Below are 17,958 nucleotides of genomic sequence, written 5' to 3' on the forward strand. Positions count from 1 at the left end.
TAATAATGAACTCAGATAGTAAGTGCTGACAGGTTTCGTGTCAAAACCGGGCTGTTGAGAAACAAGGAAGTATCAGCATTCAAGGTGGATAAACAAGAAGCTTGCAGAGCTACTAAAACCGCCAAAACACAAACCTAAGGGGGAAACTTCCAGTCCAAAAAACTCAATCCAATGACAGCTGAACATGCTTATTAGACACTGAGTTTTAAAAAGAAAACTGGAAAGACTGGCTGGAACTCTGCCTAGGCAAACTCCCATTAGGAGGGAAGATATACTGCAAGATTTTGTTGCAGATCCCACTAGTCACCACTAATTCATAACCAATTTCAATCACAGCAAACATCCCAAACTCAGTCCCAAAATGGCCTGTTACAAGCTGAAGTGCTGCCAATTTGTGGCAATCACCAAACCAAAAAAACAGGGATTTCAAAGCAAGCCTCTCAACTAAGTACAAATCACTTTAGATCCAGAGAAGCGGTTGCCACTGTAAACAAAATTTTATTTCATTTCGAAGACTATATATACATAAAAAGTATTTTGCATCAAAATGTACCTTTCCACTGTACCCAGAAAATGCAAGTTAAATAAAACACCTCTGTCAGAGGAACACAAGAAACCGACAATGTTACAAGACTACAAAAACATTGGGAATATCAGTCATATTCAAAAGTGTCACAAATATTTACAGAGACCATGTCTAGATTAAGGCAACACCTTAAACCTGGTTTAAAAAAGAGCATATGTGAGAGAGAAATATATACAGTTAATAAATTATCATTAAAGTAAGCTTTATAGCAGAAATGGGGAACTTCTTTCAGCCTGAGCGTCAAATTCCATTTCAGAGGAGCTCTTGGGGGGACGCATTTCATTGGTGGGCAGGACTGAAGGCAAAAGGGGTGGGCCCAGAAAGACAAAAACGCCAGCATATTTTAGCTTAAAGCTCTTAGTGCCAGTAGCTAAGCCTTAGGAGAGACATTTCAACCTTTTAGAATGGGAAAAACCAGCACAAACACCGGGGAAACCACCACACCATTGGTGGTCAAGAGAAAGAGCAGTGGAGGCTGGTTGTTCCGATGACAGTGGGGTGGTGAATCTGCTCTTGGTTTCAGTCAGAACTCTGAAGGAACTATGCAAGGTGCTTGGATAGTTCCTTTAGAGTTCTGACTGAAACCCAGCGCGGATTCACTGGCCCACTGACATTGGAGCGACCAGCCTCCACTGAGAAAGAGGGTGTGGTCATCTGGGGAACCCTGATTTGGCCTCTGGTCCTGAGATTCCCCACCCCTGTTCTATAGAAATAGTGACAGAAAAATAATAGCTTGGAGAGGGTGATTGGGATTATTTCCGCAACACCAATTTGATCCTGCCGTTCTTATGAAGATACTATTTATTGCAAGAGTGTTCAGCTGAGAAAGAAAATTAATTCTGGAAATAGTTATGCTGCAAGGAAATGATGTTTTGTGCAACTTTGGAAGGGCAACGTCTAGTGCTTTACTGCCCTTTCATATTTATAAAATAAGCCCAAACTTCCAGGACAAATTCCATGATAGACACATAGAACTAGAGTGTGAATGAAGGTTGGCATTAACTGGGATGTGCTTTTTTTTTAGGCTGCAAGGACCAAACCCCCATCCATCTCACAACTGTACAATGGCCTAGTGTTTAATGTTTTCTACATACACTGTGAACCTTAAGACACTCTGGACAGATTATGCAATACAAACAAACAACAACCCCTTTAAGAGTCCACCCAACTACATCTAGTCCATACCTGCTATGTAGTATAGGAGAAGAGAGCTAATTCCACAAACTAGAAGCAATGTTAATGTATTAATGAAATGTAAATAATGTAAACTGGGTTGATGGCTTCAATATAATACACATTTAAAAAGACAAAGGAAATGCATATTGGGTCATGCCAAGATGGATATAATAGGGTGAACTGAACAGTTGAAAGGAATCTAGAAAGATCCTTGGGTAAGTGCAGGCACTTCTACGGTTATCTTAGCGGTGCCCTATTTCATTTTGTCCGCTTATCACAGTGTAGAGGCCACTGCTGATGTTTCCCTGAGTTTCAGGAGCAAATTGTTTGGCAATGAGGAGAATCAACAGGTAGAAATTGCAGGGCTAAACGTTTGGAGAAACGTTTGGGCTAAACGTTTGGAGAAACTTCCTAGCTGCGAGAGCTGTTCAGCAGAGGAGCAGATCATCTTGGGAGGCAGTCAGTTCTCCTTTGCTGGAGGTATTTAAGCAGAGTCTGTTTGGCCATCTGTCAGGGATGCTGTAGCTGCACCCTGCAGTGCAGAGCCAGCACTGAACAGGGGGCTGGACTAGACGATCTCTAAGGTCCTTTCCAATTCTATGATTCTATGGAGATGGCTGCTTTTGGAAAGGGGGTCCCTCAGAAGCACCATTGCACATACAGAGCATCACCATACAGCCCTCATGAGCCTAACCATTAATTTTGGATTTTGATATTAGTTAAAATTCTGCTTATACATACCACACCCACCCAGTGGAAACATTCCTTATTTAAGAACCACTGCGTTAAATGGGAGCTGTGCAAGCTGTGTCTTCTGCAACTGTTGTAGGCTTATGTACATAGACAAAACACTAATTTCAAGTAGCATTCACAATGAAAATTTGTACATAATATTAGCTATTGAATATTTTGGAGTGAAGTCTCTGTGTGGCAATTTTATTTGTTCAAGATAAAGTATGATGATGCTAATAAAAAACAAACTTGGTCTTTTCATTCCTTTCCTAACTTGCATTCTGTTTAATTATCACTATGCAAAAGTAAATGCACAATAAGCCTGTCAGTGCATGCTTGGAAGTCTAGTGCTATGTGCAAAATTGTGTATGTTCTACAAAAGTAGCTCCCGTACTCCAAAATGAGGCACTTGAACACAGAGGTAGACATTTGGCAATTTGGGCTGTGAAAGTCTAGTACAATGCTCCGGTGGCTACGTGTTTGCATTACCCATGCAAATTGAACAAATGCTTTCTTTAACTCTGTGCTTTTGTATTTGAAGGCAAGTACTTATCCATTTATGCACAAAATTGTATTATATTTTTACAGTGCAATTTCTAGGGAATCTCATATCTGCAGAGCATAAAGCTGTCTGAGAATCAGTGGTGTTTAAGCCCATAAGTCACTAAGTGTTTATTTCCCACTAGCACACATTGTGATATTTTCATATTTATGACTACTATGTTTAGCACTATAGCTTTCAATTAGCCATGGTTTTAATGCTAGGATAATAAATTTCTTTGCATTAGAAGATCCTTGGCATTACCCAACTTTTAAAAGCACCATTGCGGACAACTGCTTAACACTCACAACATTCCTTCCATATAAAAGTAGAGGAAAAATAAAAACGAATTGTCCTTAATTATGCAAATATTACACAACTGATTGAAAGTGAGAAAAAGCAGAATTCCCATTTAAAAATAGCACAGTCATTTTTGCCGCTTAGTTTGCTGTCGGCTCAGTTAGTAGGATAATCCTTGGACAACGCCGTCTTCACGCTGTGCCATTGTGCTGCCACAGGTATTCATTCTGTAGCATGGCTGACATCTTCAAATCCTTGCGACCCCATCTTCCAAGAGGACAGAGGAACCAATACACGTTTTGGGCAATGTAATCCCCCAGTTTCATTTAACATGCAAAACTTGGCCACTTGCTGTTTTTTCTTTAAAGTCCATTCATAATAAAAGTCTGAACATGCATCTTTGCTGTCCCTTTCCATGTCCAAAGTTATTTGCATCCCTGCACAACATCCCATGGCAGCCTATTGTCAGAAAGTTCATTCTAACATCTGAATAGAGCTGCAATCAATTTGTTTAAAAAACGAAACCACAGAAAAGTTGATGTCAAAACGTATTCTCCTTTCAAAACACCACCGCACACTCAGGTGTTAAGGCTTGGTTTCGTCTCTAAACCAGAGAAGTCATGGATTTGGCATAAAGGCTATTCTGCTGAATTTTCCTCTTCATTTTTTTCAAGTAGTGACTTGCTGCCCATGGTTCCATTACCACTCACATTCACGTCACCATTACTCTGGAGTTCCTCTTGTGCGCGGCGCGCAACTGTATAGTTATCTTTGTCCGTCACTAGCATGGGCAAGGACTCCTCCGTGTCGGGCGCCTTGGATGCTTTCCGGATTGGAGGAGGAGAAGGTGGTGTGGTAATCATGGGCCCAGAAAAAGGCCGGTACACACCTACCTCAGCATTTTCTGGTCTCAGAGAGTTATCCAGCAAGTGTCCGTAAACCATGACATCATCAATGACTGCGTAGACATGAGACTCATTGTTCTTCCTGTCCTTTTTGAAATTGCCCTGCCGTCCGGGGATGTGGGTGTTGACATGGGTATTATACACCCCCACTATCGGGGCCTGGCTTTCCTTTTTCCTGCTGTGTAAATAAATAAAGCAAAAAAAAACCAAAACACATTAAAATATGCTGCTTTTGCATTTAAACACACACACACAATTTTCCCTTTGATGATTTTGATTTGCAAAGCTTACGGTCCAGAAGCCTGCAAATCTAGTTTGACCAGTTAAAAAAGGGTCACATTTAATGTTATACCTTGAGCTTGGCTAGGACCAATACACAGACATTTCTCAGAGTCATCAGCTCTTCCATACCTGTACCAGAGAGGGTGAGAAAAGCTAGATTTTGGATTAGAGCCCCAGGGGCATTCACTGCCTGGGATACACCCATTTGCAGTCTGTTGTAGGTGGCCAATTCACCCAATTCATCAGGGTTAAAAACAAAAAGGGTTACGGTAAGAGAACACCTTTCCTCCCTATAAAGTAGATGCTTGACTGAACATCATTCCCATTTGATTCTACTTTTCATAGGACAGTGTATGGTGGTCTGCCAGGTGCTTGATAACTCCATTGGCTTTGCAGGCCCAGACAGGCAACAAAAGCTAGAGCTTTCAATTAAGCCCCAGTGGAACCACTGTGCAGGGCTGGCAGGCAGAGTCTGGTTTGGCAGGTTGCAGCCATTATTAATAAAGAAAGCAGCACGCATAAAGCACTGAATACATAAATACTCAACAACCCAAAGGCTTAGTGGAATAAACATATTTTGTCCCTCTAAACTGCAAGAAACTGAACCTGATAGTCCCCTGTTGGGAGGGCGTTCCACAGCCAGGAGCTGAAAAGGCTTTGGTCTGTATGGCCATCTGTCTAACGTGCTGAACCACAACTGCCATGATGGAAGTTGTAATCCAACACATCTGGAGAGCACCAGGCTGGGGAAGGCTGATCTAACCTCTCTCACACGGAGCAATGGATTTCTCACCTTATTTTCACACAGGGAACTACACGAAATAGCCACCACGTGAAGAAAAAAAGACATTGCTAATACACTAATTTAAGCATTTCCTCTGACGTAACTTTCCATTTTGTGCGTGGACCTGGTTCACATAATATGAGCATGTCAAGATGTACAATCCTCAAAAATCAATTGTGACTCAGACCTCTGAGAGCTTGCATTGACCGTGGCTAAATCTTACTGATGCTGGAGCAACCATTTCTGAAGCACGGCTACCTTACAAAGCGCACAGTCATGACTGCTTCATCGCAAGGCAACTTCCGTTAGCAGGAGAGAATTGGGAAACTGGGCTTGTACGCTGTTTGAGGCTGTGATGCATAGGGCCAACTTGCCAATGGAGATGTTGATAAAGGGGAAGGGAAACTTGCACGAAAAGAGGTCAACAAGTCTGTGGTGGGGCAGGAGTGGGAAACCCTCAAGTCTGACTGGCAACCTTTATTGAATTGTAATTGTACCAATGTATATCTGCCTTATGTAGGCTATGAGAAATGAAAGAGAATATTTTACAAAAAAAAGGAACTCATAATATGCAATATAACCATATTCAGTACCAAAAAAAGAGAAAGAAAATTCATAGAGAACCTGGCCTTGGAGAGGATCACGAAGTGGCAGGGTGAGAAAAATAAAAAGGAAGGGAATTACTGTAAGGATGCAATTCTTCTCTAAAAATCGTTTCTAGCCTCTCACCCCACACCCCATATGAATGCTGGTAAGGGAGGGGCCATTGCTCAGTGGTAGAGCAGCTACTTTGCATGCAAAAGGTCCCAGGTTCGATCCTCGTCTACAATCCATCTCCCAAGTACACCATTCAAATCTCACTTATTTTAAGAGCATGCAACTGTGTGCTTGATTGTAGCCTTACCAGACTGGATAGGACGGAGGCAACCATGGCCAATATAACAAACAGCAGATGTCAAGGAATATGAAGCTAGTTGTTGATCTAGTGGTGAACAGATCTGCTCGTTCTGTGTTATTATGGAGTTTCCCCTACTCCCTGCCCTGAATCATGCTCTTGCCGAATTAGAGTTAGCTATGGATACTATGAAAATTAACTCTCTGCTTCCCAAGCGCTGGGCCAATACAGGACCATTCATATGAAACAGTGAGATCCAACTTATACCATTCCTCCTTCAGACTCTCTTTTTGAGTTTACCTACATCAGCTTTCCCCAACCTGGTGATCTCCAGGTGTTTTCAACTTCAACTTCCATCTGCTCCAGCCACCATCGCCAATGGTCAGGAATTCTAGTGAGTTTAGTCCCAAACATCTGGCTCACAGCAGGTTGGAGAAGGCTGACCTCCATGGCCATCTCAATTCAGAGATGGTGGGGGAGGAGAAAGAACTTTAGGGTGTTGTGTTGCCCTGGCTGTGGGCACTGAACTCTTAAGTTAGAGGTGCCAAGCTAGTGCTAGTGAATCAGATTCAAAGGTTTTCTTACAAGGAAACTTTATTGGGTAACTTGCAGCACACAGGCGTACCCAATGGCTGGATCAGACAGCTTCTCTGAACCACGAGCCATGGGGTCAAATGGGTTTCCTACCATACATGTTAGCTATAAGGCAGCACGACACTAGCAAGCACCCCTAGCGTTCATTCCCAGCATAGGCTAGAAGTGTTTGGTTCTCAAGCACAGCTCCCTAAGATAAACAAACTTTGCTTCCCAGGCAGAGTGTTTGATAACACTCTCACTCATTAGTATGGAATGTGCTAGGCCGCGCTATTGGCCCTTTGAATCATCTCCACATGCTCAGAGACCTACGAGCAAAGGAATTGCAACAACAATGAACTTAAGCAAGCATTATGGATGTCTAGGCCCCTCTAACACTACAAATGACTTGGCTACGCTCCTGGGGCCAATACAGGTGTCCGGACAGTCCTGCACTTAGCACGAAGCCAGTGTGCACCACGAGCACACAGAGACTAGGAGTTTGCTGCTATGATTGCAGAGATCCCTTCCTGATACGATCAGTACAATGAATTGCAACAGCACTGATCACATATGAGACAGGAGGCGAGAGAAGCCTGCTCTGGACTCAGTCCAGAAATGCGGGCTCCTCACAGTGCGCTTGGCTGGGGCCAGTCAGTCTCTGTTAAAACACAGATCTGCCCCTAGCAAAAAATCCAGTACATTTTACTCTGCTTGAGAAAGCCTGGGGAATAAGGTGAACCTACTTCTTCGTCTTCTTCTTCTTCATAGTGCAGCAGACGGCAAGCCCGATAGCTGCTAGTACTGCTATCCCGCCGACCACCGCACCAATTATAGCTGCCACCCCTGTGAAAAGATAAAGGGTTAGAGGGACACTCAATGAGATGCAAACCAAGAGGCAGCTCATCTTGTGCTGAATCATTTCTGAATCTTCGGAAATGGGCTGGGAGTCTTTTTATGAGCATGTGCATGGACCCCTGAAATCCAAAGACTCATTAAACAAAAACGATACAAAAGATAAAAAAGGATCTGGAAAGGAAGGAGTTAAGCACAGGACACTCTCTCTGGTCTAAACTTTCACACCATGTACTGAACATTTGAAAGAGACTGAATTTTATATATTGCACACATTTCCAGTGGTGTTGTGGAGCCAGGGCTCACAGGGGCTCAGCACGCAACACTTTTTGATTAGCAGAGACACTGATGTCATCAGCCCCCCATCCCCGTCAGAATTCCCTCTTCCCTCTGAGCTTAGTTACAATCCTCACAATAGCTGGCAGGGGGGAAATGAATTTCCCCAGCAACAATATAGTGGCCCGGTTTGCACGATTTCGGCGAGGGAAATAAGCCATGGTGTGTTATTTCCCCTGCCATACATGCTGGGGGGATTGGCCTAATTACCCTTGTCAGCACAGTTTGCCATATTGTGTGAACCCAGCAAAGCTGGCTTGTTGCCACAGTTAACAAGTCACCCAGAACCCAAGGGCTGTTTTAGGGGTCTGGGGTGGCTTGTCAACCATGGCAACAAGCCACCCTTGCCGGGTTTGCATGACACGGCAAGCCACACCAACAAGGATAATTATGCCAATCCCCCTGGCACACGCAGCAGGGGAAATAAGTCACCAGTGATTGTGGGAACCGAGTCATTGGAAGGGGTGGGATACAAAGCAGCCTGTAACTCATGAGCATTCCAGCAGATACAGGACTGTCCTTCCAGTGGTTAAGAGCTGGGTGGTGGCATGAGGGGAAGGAAATGGGAGGAAGATGAAGAGAAAGATAAAAATGGCTCCAAAAGTCACAAGTTGCGTAACTGAAGAACAGTCATGTACAAGATGTTCTCTCTTTTTAAAGATAGTGGGTTAGAGCCAGAATTACTCATACTTAGTAAGTCCCATTGATTTAAATGGGAGTAGCTGAAGTGGCACCAATTTAAATGGGTCTACTCTAAATAAAACTACAGCTGGTACAATTCCAATGTTCATTGCATGGGACATCCAAAATATTGCAGAAAAAGAAATTAAGGCAAAATAATCCTGACCACTATCATACAACCGAATATTCTTTAGGCATTAGTTGCAACCAGGCTTATTGTTGCTGTTGGCTTATTTTACTCCAGGATTTTTTTATATGATTTAGGCAAGGCTGGCACAAGGCTTATTAACTGGAGGGATATAAAATTGTAAAGCAAAAAACATTTAAGCCCCTGAGAGTTCACAGAGGCTTTTATAAGCCAGTCCCAAACCAATTGTTGGCTGTGCTTTCACCAAGAAGAAATGAAATTACAAGGCGTAATCTTGTGTGTATGGGCAATTTATGGCGCCATTTTGCGTATAGCTGTATATGCGCATATTCGCGATCGCCAGAGGATGCAAAATGGTGATCGTGATGCCAGAGGACAGGACCCGGGTGACTGTGGGTGGCTTGGTGAATGCAGCGGGGAGGTCAAGTGGGGCAGGGGCTCAGTGGGAAGGGTTTGGCCTGGGGGGCGGGGGGGAGTCCGCCAGACTCTCAGACCAAATTGGGCGCCCACATCATCCCTATCTGTGTGCATACATGTATGCAGCCCCCAACCCTGGAGCCACCCTCGCATGGGACCTTGGGGCCCAAAACAGTTGTGCACCTACTGCCCTAGTTAGAAAGGTACATAAGGTGAGAGACATTCTCGACCTGAGTCATATTAATAGCTAGAAGCTGCTATCTGTAGCTCAAAAAATTAAGTCCCAGGTGATCTATCATCAGGTAGCTTATTCTTCCAAGCTACTAGGCTCAAGGGGAAGAATATAGAACTGGAAGGTAAACACTTGGCAGGCTAGATCCTTCCTTTCGTGTGGACTTACGGGGACCTGGGTTGTGTGAAACAAGAGGTGAAAATGTGACGCCTCACCTGGTTTTTTGGAAGCAAATGTCACTACGAGTTGCATGCTCAGGACCTGCTTGGCAGATGGTTTACAGTTAGTGATGTTGATCCAGAAATGGTGATGCAGATTCAGAGTCTTGGGCAGTTTCTGATCATCGCGACACACTGTTTCCTCTGCATTTGGTCTCTGTTCCTTAACATAAGTATAAGCCCGGCCCTTTTCACACGTTATGCCCATCTGATCACTTAGGAATGCGAGCTGTGCAACTTGCTTCGCTGGGACACTGATGTTCCAATACACAGACATGTAAGGAGGCATGCCTTCCAGCCAGTTAGGAGTCTGCAGGTAAACTTTGGCTTTTGGCTCTGGAGTTAGGGTGAAAATGCAGTCTTCTGCAGAGACACAAAAAGAACACATGCAAGGTCATTCTTGCTCTTTATTCCCACAGCACAAGTCAAAATAAACACTTTGCTAAAGGAAGTATTAGCTGACTGTTATGGTAACCAATGTACTCGGACCTGCAGATTCTGCAATATAAGGGCCAAATCTGGCATTACTTTACATCTGTACCTGGCAGCTACATCTTTTTTCATTTCTACTTCACAGTAGGCTCAGGAGGCCCAGTCTGGATCCAAGCATGGGGGGTGGGGGTGGGCTTTTAAGATCTGGATTGGGCCTTCTGTGCCTGCCCTAGAGTAAAAATGAAAAAAACCTGGTAGATGCGGCGTTAAAATAATGTCTATTTTGGTCTGAAGCTGTGCAGAAAATTACTACCTTAGAATTCCACGGGTACCACCACCCAGGAAATAGTCTCTTATATTTGATGACATCATGCTCCGTGAAAAAAATCTATGAGATATTCTATGTACACCCCTCGCCCAGAAACCTGCCTGGCTCCTAATGCCCTGTAGCGCTTCTTGCTCAGCTGCCAAACTATAACAACCCCCACTCCCACCAAAATGCATCTCTTCTCCCCACCTTCCTCCTTATTTAGTGCATCACTTCAATTCCATCCGAAAGTAACTGGGCCCATAGTATTCAGGGACAAGCTACCCTATGCTTCAATTTTATGCCATCGTTGCGGGGTTGCTTAAACACCGTTTGGGAAGTGCTAAGCTTGCACTGCTAACAAATCTGTCCTCAGACATGCAAAGCTTTCCTTTGCTGAACAGCCCAGAATGAGAAGTGGTAAAGTAACAGGTTAGTTTCTTCTCTCCTCGGCCTTCCTTCCAACACTATAGTCTACGGATTCCCACCCCTGCACCTTTTCTAAGACTGTATAAATGGTGTGCGCAGTGGAACCTAGACGCATCACTTTGTCTCATGGGAGTCTGATTTTTTTTTTAATGTCTAGGCATCATCACTGTAGAGAATTTTTCAAGAAACAAGCAGGCAAGGTCTTGTTGTTGTTGTTGTTCAGTCGTTCAGTCGTGTCCGACTCTTCGTGACCCCATGGACCATAGCACGCCAGGCCTTCCTGTCCTGCGCTCTCTCCCGGAGCGTGCTCAAGTTCATATTCATTGCATCCGTGATGCTATCTAGCCATCTCATCCTCTGCCGTCCCCTTCTCCTTTTGCCTTCAGTCTTTCCCAGCATCAGGGTCTTTTCCAGGGAGTTTTCTCTTCGCATTAGGTGGCCAAAATATTGGAGCTTCAGCTTCATTATCTGTCCTTCCAAGGAGCACTCAGGGTTGATTTCCTTTAGGATGGACTGATTTGACCTCCTTGCAGTCCAGGGCACTCGTAAGAGTCTTCTCCAGCACCACAGTTCGAAAGCATCAATTCTTCGGCGCTCAGCCTTCCTTATAGTCCAGCTCTCACAGCCATACATTACTACTGGGAAAACCATAGCTTTGATTAGACGGACCTTTGTCGGCAAGGTGATGTCTCTGCTTCTTACTATGCTGTCTAGGTTGGCCATAGCTTTCCTCCCAAGGAGCAAGCGTCTTTTAATTTCATGGCTACAGTCACCGTCTGCGGTGATCTTGGAGCCCAAGAAAGTAAAATCTGTCACTGCTGCCATTTCTTCCCCTTCTATATGCCAGGAAGTGATGGGGCCAGATGCCATGATCTTAGTTTTTTTAATGTTGAGTTTCAAACCAGCTTTTGCACTCTCCTCTTTCACCCTCAACAAGAGGCTCTTGAGATCCTCTTCGCTTTCTGCCATTAGGGTGGTATCGTCTGCATATCGGAGGCTGTTGATAATTCTCCCAGCAATCTTAATTCCGACCTCTGATTCATCCAACCCGGCATTTCTCATGATGTACTCTGCATATAAGTTAAATAAGCAGGGTGACAATATGCAGCCTTGTCGTACTCCTTTCCCAATTTTGAACCAATCGGTTGTTCCATGTCTGGTTCTGACTGTTGCTTCTTGACCCTCGTACAGGTTTCTCAGGAGACAGGTAAGGTGGTCTGGTACTCCCATCACTTTAAGAATTTGCCACTAAAACTAGAAGGGATTTAGGTAGGGCTTTAAGCACTTAGACAAGCATGCACTTGAACCATGGAAGCTCCCCAACTTGCCAAGGCTCCTTAATCCTACAGCAGACTTCGGCTTATCAACACTACTTCATATTTTACTAGAACTCCAAAATCCACCGACCAGCACCAGGTGCAAAAGAAATACCCTTCGAAAGAAAAACCAGGGTGCCTCTGAGCACATTCTGAATCTAAGAATTTGTTTCCTAGAACTGAACTGAGTTTACAGTCCTTTCTCAGAAATGTCTATTCCTGGTTACCCCAAGATTTCCTCACTTCATCAGCCTAATTTAACTGGGTAAAGTTGTGTTGTTGTTGCTATCATTAAACAGTTGGGAATCAAAAACTCTTGCTGACCTACTGCAAATCACCCTGAGATCTACTAGTAGATTCCAATCTACTTTCTGCCACCCTTGTAGTATATCAGGTGACACCTTCTCTTGCTTCTTTGTCACACACTATTCGAGTTCTAGCTAAAGGTTCCAGATTCTACTAGAATGTGGATATTACACACACACACACACACACACACCCATGATAAATGAATTTCAGCTTCATGATGTTTAAGATCCATTTTGGAAGGAGCTTTTACCCAAGTAGGAACTTACTACTTGTTATAAAATTAAAACTTTGTATCTGCTTTGAAAGTAGAGAAGCAATGAAAGGGAATAAACCCACCTTGTGAAACTGGCATAAAGAACAACTGAAGATCCTGTTTCTGAGACTCATTGAACCACCTCTTCCCATACGTCTTAAGGGTTATGGTGACATTGTCTCTCATCTGAATTTTTTCAGTGGCTCCTCCATTACAGAATAAACCAAGGCCTAACGCCTTTCCTGGGGTCGTGCCATTAATGGCATAAATAAAACTTCCACTGCATATTTGATTCTTGTTTGGGATATATTGCTTAAGTTTCAAGGTTGGAGACCTTATTTCTATGTTGACGTCGTCTGGAGCTTGGAGTTTCCATGTAAATGTCTCAAGTAGGATTGGCAGAAGGGTAAGAGAAGGTGGTACATGCAGAGGAAACAGTCTGTCTTGGCAAAGCTTGGCACTCCAACAGGCTGCAAGCAGAAAGACACAAAATTACAGCTACAGACTTGAAACCAGAGAACCAGGCAACTAGTTACTAGGGATATTCACAACAGATTCAAATGAGTTCCGTTTTCTATGAATCTGACCTGAGGATTCCACAGCAGATTAGCGCATTAGTACAAATGCATATGTGCACACATGCGCAGCTGTGCAAATACACATTAGTTAATAACAAAATCACAGTGAGGTAGATGGCCAGACATTTTTCCAGCTGCTCTTACAGGTCAATTCAGTTCAAGTTCATTCTCAAGAGGCTGTCCTTTACAGAGCATGAGGCAAGTACATTTCCCACCCCCATGGGGGCTGCCACTCCTCTCGTCTCCACTAGATGCTATTATTTCAAGGAAGATTAACTACCGTCATATTACTAAGGTGTATTTTACACCACTGCTGAAAAAGGTTCCATTGATATCTCATTATATGAAATGAGTTTAGGGACAATGAGAATGTGAAGAATCCATGGATTTGGGACTGGTTTCGCTGTTGTTGGGTCTCACTGCCACCATGTTTCAAGCTTAGCTTCCCAGTTATGAGGTCCTAATGTCCTCACAAGAATCTGCAGGCTGTTTATTGGTCTATATAGGAGTTGGATAACTGAACTATGGAAGGGACTGTGCCTAAGAAAAGGAGAGACAGACAGTTTTTACTTGGCACCTAAAAACCATCTAAGTGGGCACCAGTTGAATGGATATGAGGAGGGTATTCCACACAATGAGGCACCACAACAGGGAAGGCCTTGTCTTTGATAGCCAACCTCCTCATATGCACAACTGGTTATGCGTCAGATATGCGTTTTCTAACGTGTGTCTCCTCTCAATGCATTGTTGTAATTACCAGGGAGACAGCCTATAGGCAAGTGGGAATCTGATTTCCCATAACATAGCTACGGTGGACCCAAGTTACACTTTAGCACAGTTCCAGCTGCAATCTAGAAATTCAGTGTTATTTCTATTCACAAGCAAAGCCAGAAAAATATAACCAAAACAAACAGCATTTGGAAGTGCAAGTAAATACAGGACAAAATCCATGCTTCTCTGATGTCTCCCCTTGCTTTCAGGGAACTACATTCTGGAAATGTTGCTCATACCTATAGATTTCTCAGCAGTTATCCTTACATTCTCCAGATTTAAGCACAGAAAGGTGACCAAGTATTTCACCCCAGATGGTAAAGTCACGTTAGGTTTACAGTTTTGACTGCGATCAATACAGATCAAGCATTCATCTTCATACGTTGGATTGAGCCCAGTTTTGGTTGGCTTTGAATAAATTGTAATATTCATGTTCTTATCTCCCCTTAGGTCAACTATGTGGGTTACATCTGAAAATGAGAAGAAAAGAAAGATAAGATCATCATATATAAGAATGCGGGTAGTGTAAGGTTTATTACTAGAGATCTGCAGGACCAATTTTGCTCATTTTTGTTTTAAACGGAAACTTGAGCAGTGTAGACGTGTGCAGGAAATTTTGAAACTTCAAAACAGTTCAAAGCCTGAGTTTTGGGCAGCTTGGGAAGGGACAGGAAGGCAAAGAGGACTTTAATGCATATGCTCTACACTGTGCATGTAATGTAACATGTGACACAGTGTGTGCATGCACGTGTAATAATGCTTACACATGTAAGTGAGCTCTTACAGTGCTGGGCCAATGAAAGGACAGGAGAGAATGTTGGGAAAGGGGCCGAAGAAAAATCAGTTGGTGATAGAGTAGGAGGAAGAGAAGCTGAGGAGAAAGAACTGAAAGGGCACCAGATGGAGAAGAGAGAGAAAAATCTTACATTACGTGTTTTCTACCTCAAACTTCAAGAAATGGTAAACGATCTTTTAAAAAAGAACATCTTTGTTGCTTTCACCTTTGCCAGTTTATCTGTAGTACATTTATTTTTAAAGTGTAAAGTTGTTCCAGTTGCAAAGGAAATGGGCAAACATAGTTTTATCCCATCATTCTCACACTACTAGCCCCTGTGGCAACAAGGGATTTGCACTAATACCAAAGAACTGTGGCACCTCATCCCATACGTTACTGTGGTTATTCCAGGATTTAGCAAGATCTGTGCCTTGGACTGCAAGAAGATCAAACCAGTCCATACTCCGGGAAATCAAGCCAGACTGCTCACTTGAGGGAATGATATTAAAGGCAAAACTGAAGTACTTTGGCCACATAATGAGAAGACAGGAGACCCTGGAGAAGATGCTGATGTTAGGGAAAGTGCAAGGCAAAAGGAAGAGGGGCCAACCAAGGGCAAGATGGATGGATGATATTCTGGAGGTGACGGGCTCGACCTTGGGGGAACTGGGGGTGGCGACGGCCAACAGGAAGCTCTGGCGTGGGCTGGTCCATGAAGTCACGAAGAGTCGGAAGCGACTGACCGAATAAACAACAACAAATAGAAGGATATACTGCAGAAACGTTTATTTAGGTCTATTGCAGGGGTGCACAACTTTCTGGCCCTGAGGGCCACATTCAGTGTTAGCTGGGGGGGTTGGGGGCTGCACATGCCTCTGAGTGGATGCTTGCAAGCACACATACAAACACTCTGTCCCACACCCATCAAAACACTTCCCCTTGAAATGTGGAAGGTGGCCCTCTGAGTTCTGATTCCCAGAGCATCCTCGGCAGTGGCAGCACCAAATTAGGTGATAATTTTAGCTGGGGGCCATGGGGGCTGCAAATAACACATTGGGGATGCATGGGCCCATGAGTTGTGCACCCTGGTCTATTGTGATAGGATTTGAAGCAGCAAAAGTTGTAAAACAGGACCAGATAGAGAAAGAGCCACTTTGAAAATGAGGGGTGGCTGGCTAGCACCGCAACTGCTACCTCCGACATGGCCTGCCAACAAGCTCTGTTGCCACAAATGCCACTTTGTCCACACTCCACTTTTGTCTCCAGGCTGGCAATGGGATGGGGGGAGGAGAAGAGAGGTGTCACTTCTTAGTGGACTGGATTTGGCTTAGGGAGCTCCAGCTGTTGAGCTATACTCTAGTTGCTTCAAGTTTTGCAAGTCCTTCTTAAAATATGGCATCCAGAACCAGGACACACTACAGCAGCCATAGATGTAGATTTTGCAAAGCTTCTTTCAACAGCAGGAACAGAGTCTCCTTAATCCAATAAATTGCATGTTTAGCACCGTTAAGGTTTACCACGTGCATGCATGTATAAGCACATACACACACCCTCCAGAGCAGCTTTCCCTAACCTAGCATCCTCCAGATGTCTGGCTGGGGATGATGGGAGCTGTCATGCACATCTGGATGGTGCAAGTTTGGAGAAGGCTGCTTGCTCTAGAGGGAACTCTTCTGTATTTAGCTGGTCTGCAGACAAACAATGCAAAGATTAAAAATGTTAACCAAAGGAAAGTGACATTGAAGAGAAGATGGCTACTTACTCAGTACATTCTTAGGGTATCGAACATCAACTTGAAAGAGCAGACTGAGGGCCCCAAGGTGCCGGTCATCTTGATCACAACCGTGCAGGGAAAGGTTGAAACTACCCTCAATATTGACAGGTTGCACCTCATGCAGTTGGAGCACTTTAACCTCGTGGGGAGAGTGTAATTGAGTTAAGTAGTATTCCGCCCTCACAGGTTTCCGTACACAGATCGGTTTGGTGTAGTTGAGGAAGCGGACATGTGCTCTTAAGTTGGATGGCACCACAAATGTCCATGTCATGAGTTCATCTTCTGGTGATGCCAATGGGTAGTTGGCTGACATCAAGTATGCTGATGATTCACTTAGAAACGTGGATTCAATAATAAACAATCCTAATTTTTTTTAAAAAAAGAAGGAAGATAACATTGGGAAGGGAGGAAATTTCCATGTACACGCACCAATGAATCTCAGCTCTGTGATCCTGCTGGAATTAGTGATTGCTTCCATTTCAGAAGTCCTTCCCAAGGCACTTCTGGTAGTTCAGAACCCAGCATTCACTAGAAGTCACTAGCCGGCCCAATTACTTGATTTGGATAGTGAAGAATACCTTGTTAAAACCACTCTGAAGACCAATGGTAGCGGCATTAGGGCTTTCCCCTCAAATAAAGCATCTATTATCTTGGTAGTGCACCCAGACATAAAGTTCCACAGAATTATAGGCATTAAGGAGAGCATATGGGTTTAGCTTAGATGATGTGCATTGCAGGAATGCGTGCTTACTGTGGCTTGTGGGGGCTCTCTGTATGTAGCTGTTCTTGCACAATGCAACTACCCCTTCCAGATTTGGCCTCTATACTCTGAGTAAGCAGCTGTGGCCTAGAAGAGCAACCCATGCTCTATGGCAGGGATGGGCAACTTGTGGCCTTCCAGACATTGTTGGACTGCAGGTCCCATCATCCCTCACCACTGGCTACACTGGCTAGGACTGATGGGAATTGCAGTTAGGCTACAAGCCGCCCACCCCTCCTCTATGGTCTGGTGACCAGACTCAACCACTGAAGGTAAGTGAACGAACTCATTATAGATCAACATTCACCCAATACAGGCAACAATCAATACAGATGAAGATACCAGAAGACCATCAGCAAAAATAGTAACACAAGGGGGAAAATGTTAGCCCTTAGTCAATTTGGTTAAAATTATTAACATTCGGTTGGTTCTTCATGTGGTACAGTCCTTTCTCATGACTTTTATCATCTCAGATCATGTATGAGTAAAGGTGTATGTGTACATATGTATGTGTGTGTAAATTTCAAACCCAACACATTTTGGAACAAAACATTCCCTTCCACGAAATGGTGAACCATTTAAAAACATTTTGG

General features: G+C 43.8%; 1 protein-coding gene across 3 annotated transcripts in view; it reads right to left on the reverse strand.

The window, feature by feature from the left end:
- Positions 1–480: 480 nt before the first annotated feature.
- CDCP1 (CUB domain containing protein 1) overlaps positions 481–17,958 on the reverse strand; it is a 44,885-nt gene continuing 27,407 nt past the window's right edge. For 2 of the 3 annotated variants that reach the window (XM_084858101.1, XM_084858100.1), the window contains exons 4-9: positions 16,594–16,968; positions 14,296–14,526; positions 12,791–13,177; positions 9,659–10,024; positions 7,521–7,620; positions 481–4,418 (exon numbers count right to left, since the gene is read on the reverse strand). In XM_084858101.1, coding sequence (XP_084714227.1) covers positions 3,974–4,418; positions 7,521–7,620; positions 9,659–10,024; positions 12,791–13,177; positions 14,296–14,526; positions 16,594–16,968 — 1,904 coding nt within the window. In that variant the 3' untranslated portion in view covers positions 481–3,973. Of the gene's footprint in view, positions 4,419–7,516; positions 7,621–9,658; positions 10,025–12,790; positions 13,178–14,295; positions 14,527–16,593; positions 16,969–17,958 lie in introns of those variants that run through there. The other variant, XM_084858102.1, reaches the window with a different exon arrangement.

This window comes from Heloderma suspectum, chromosome 5 (genome assembly GCF_057233095.1).
Source record: "Heloderma suspectum isolate Gila_16-S chromosome 5, 16-S_ref, whole genome shotgun sequence".
NCBI lineage: Eukaryota > Metazoa > Chordata > Lepidosauria > Squamata > Helodermatidae > Heloderma > Heloderma suspectum.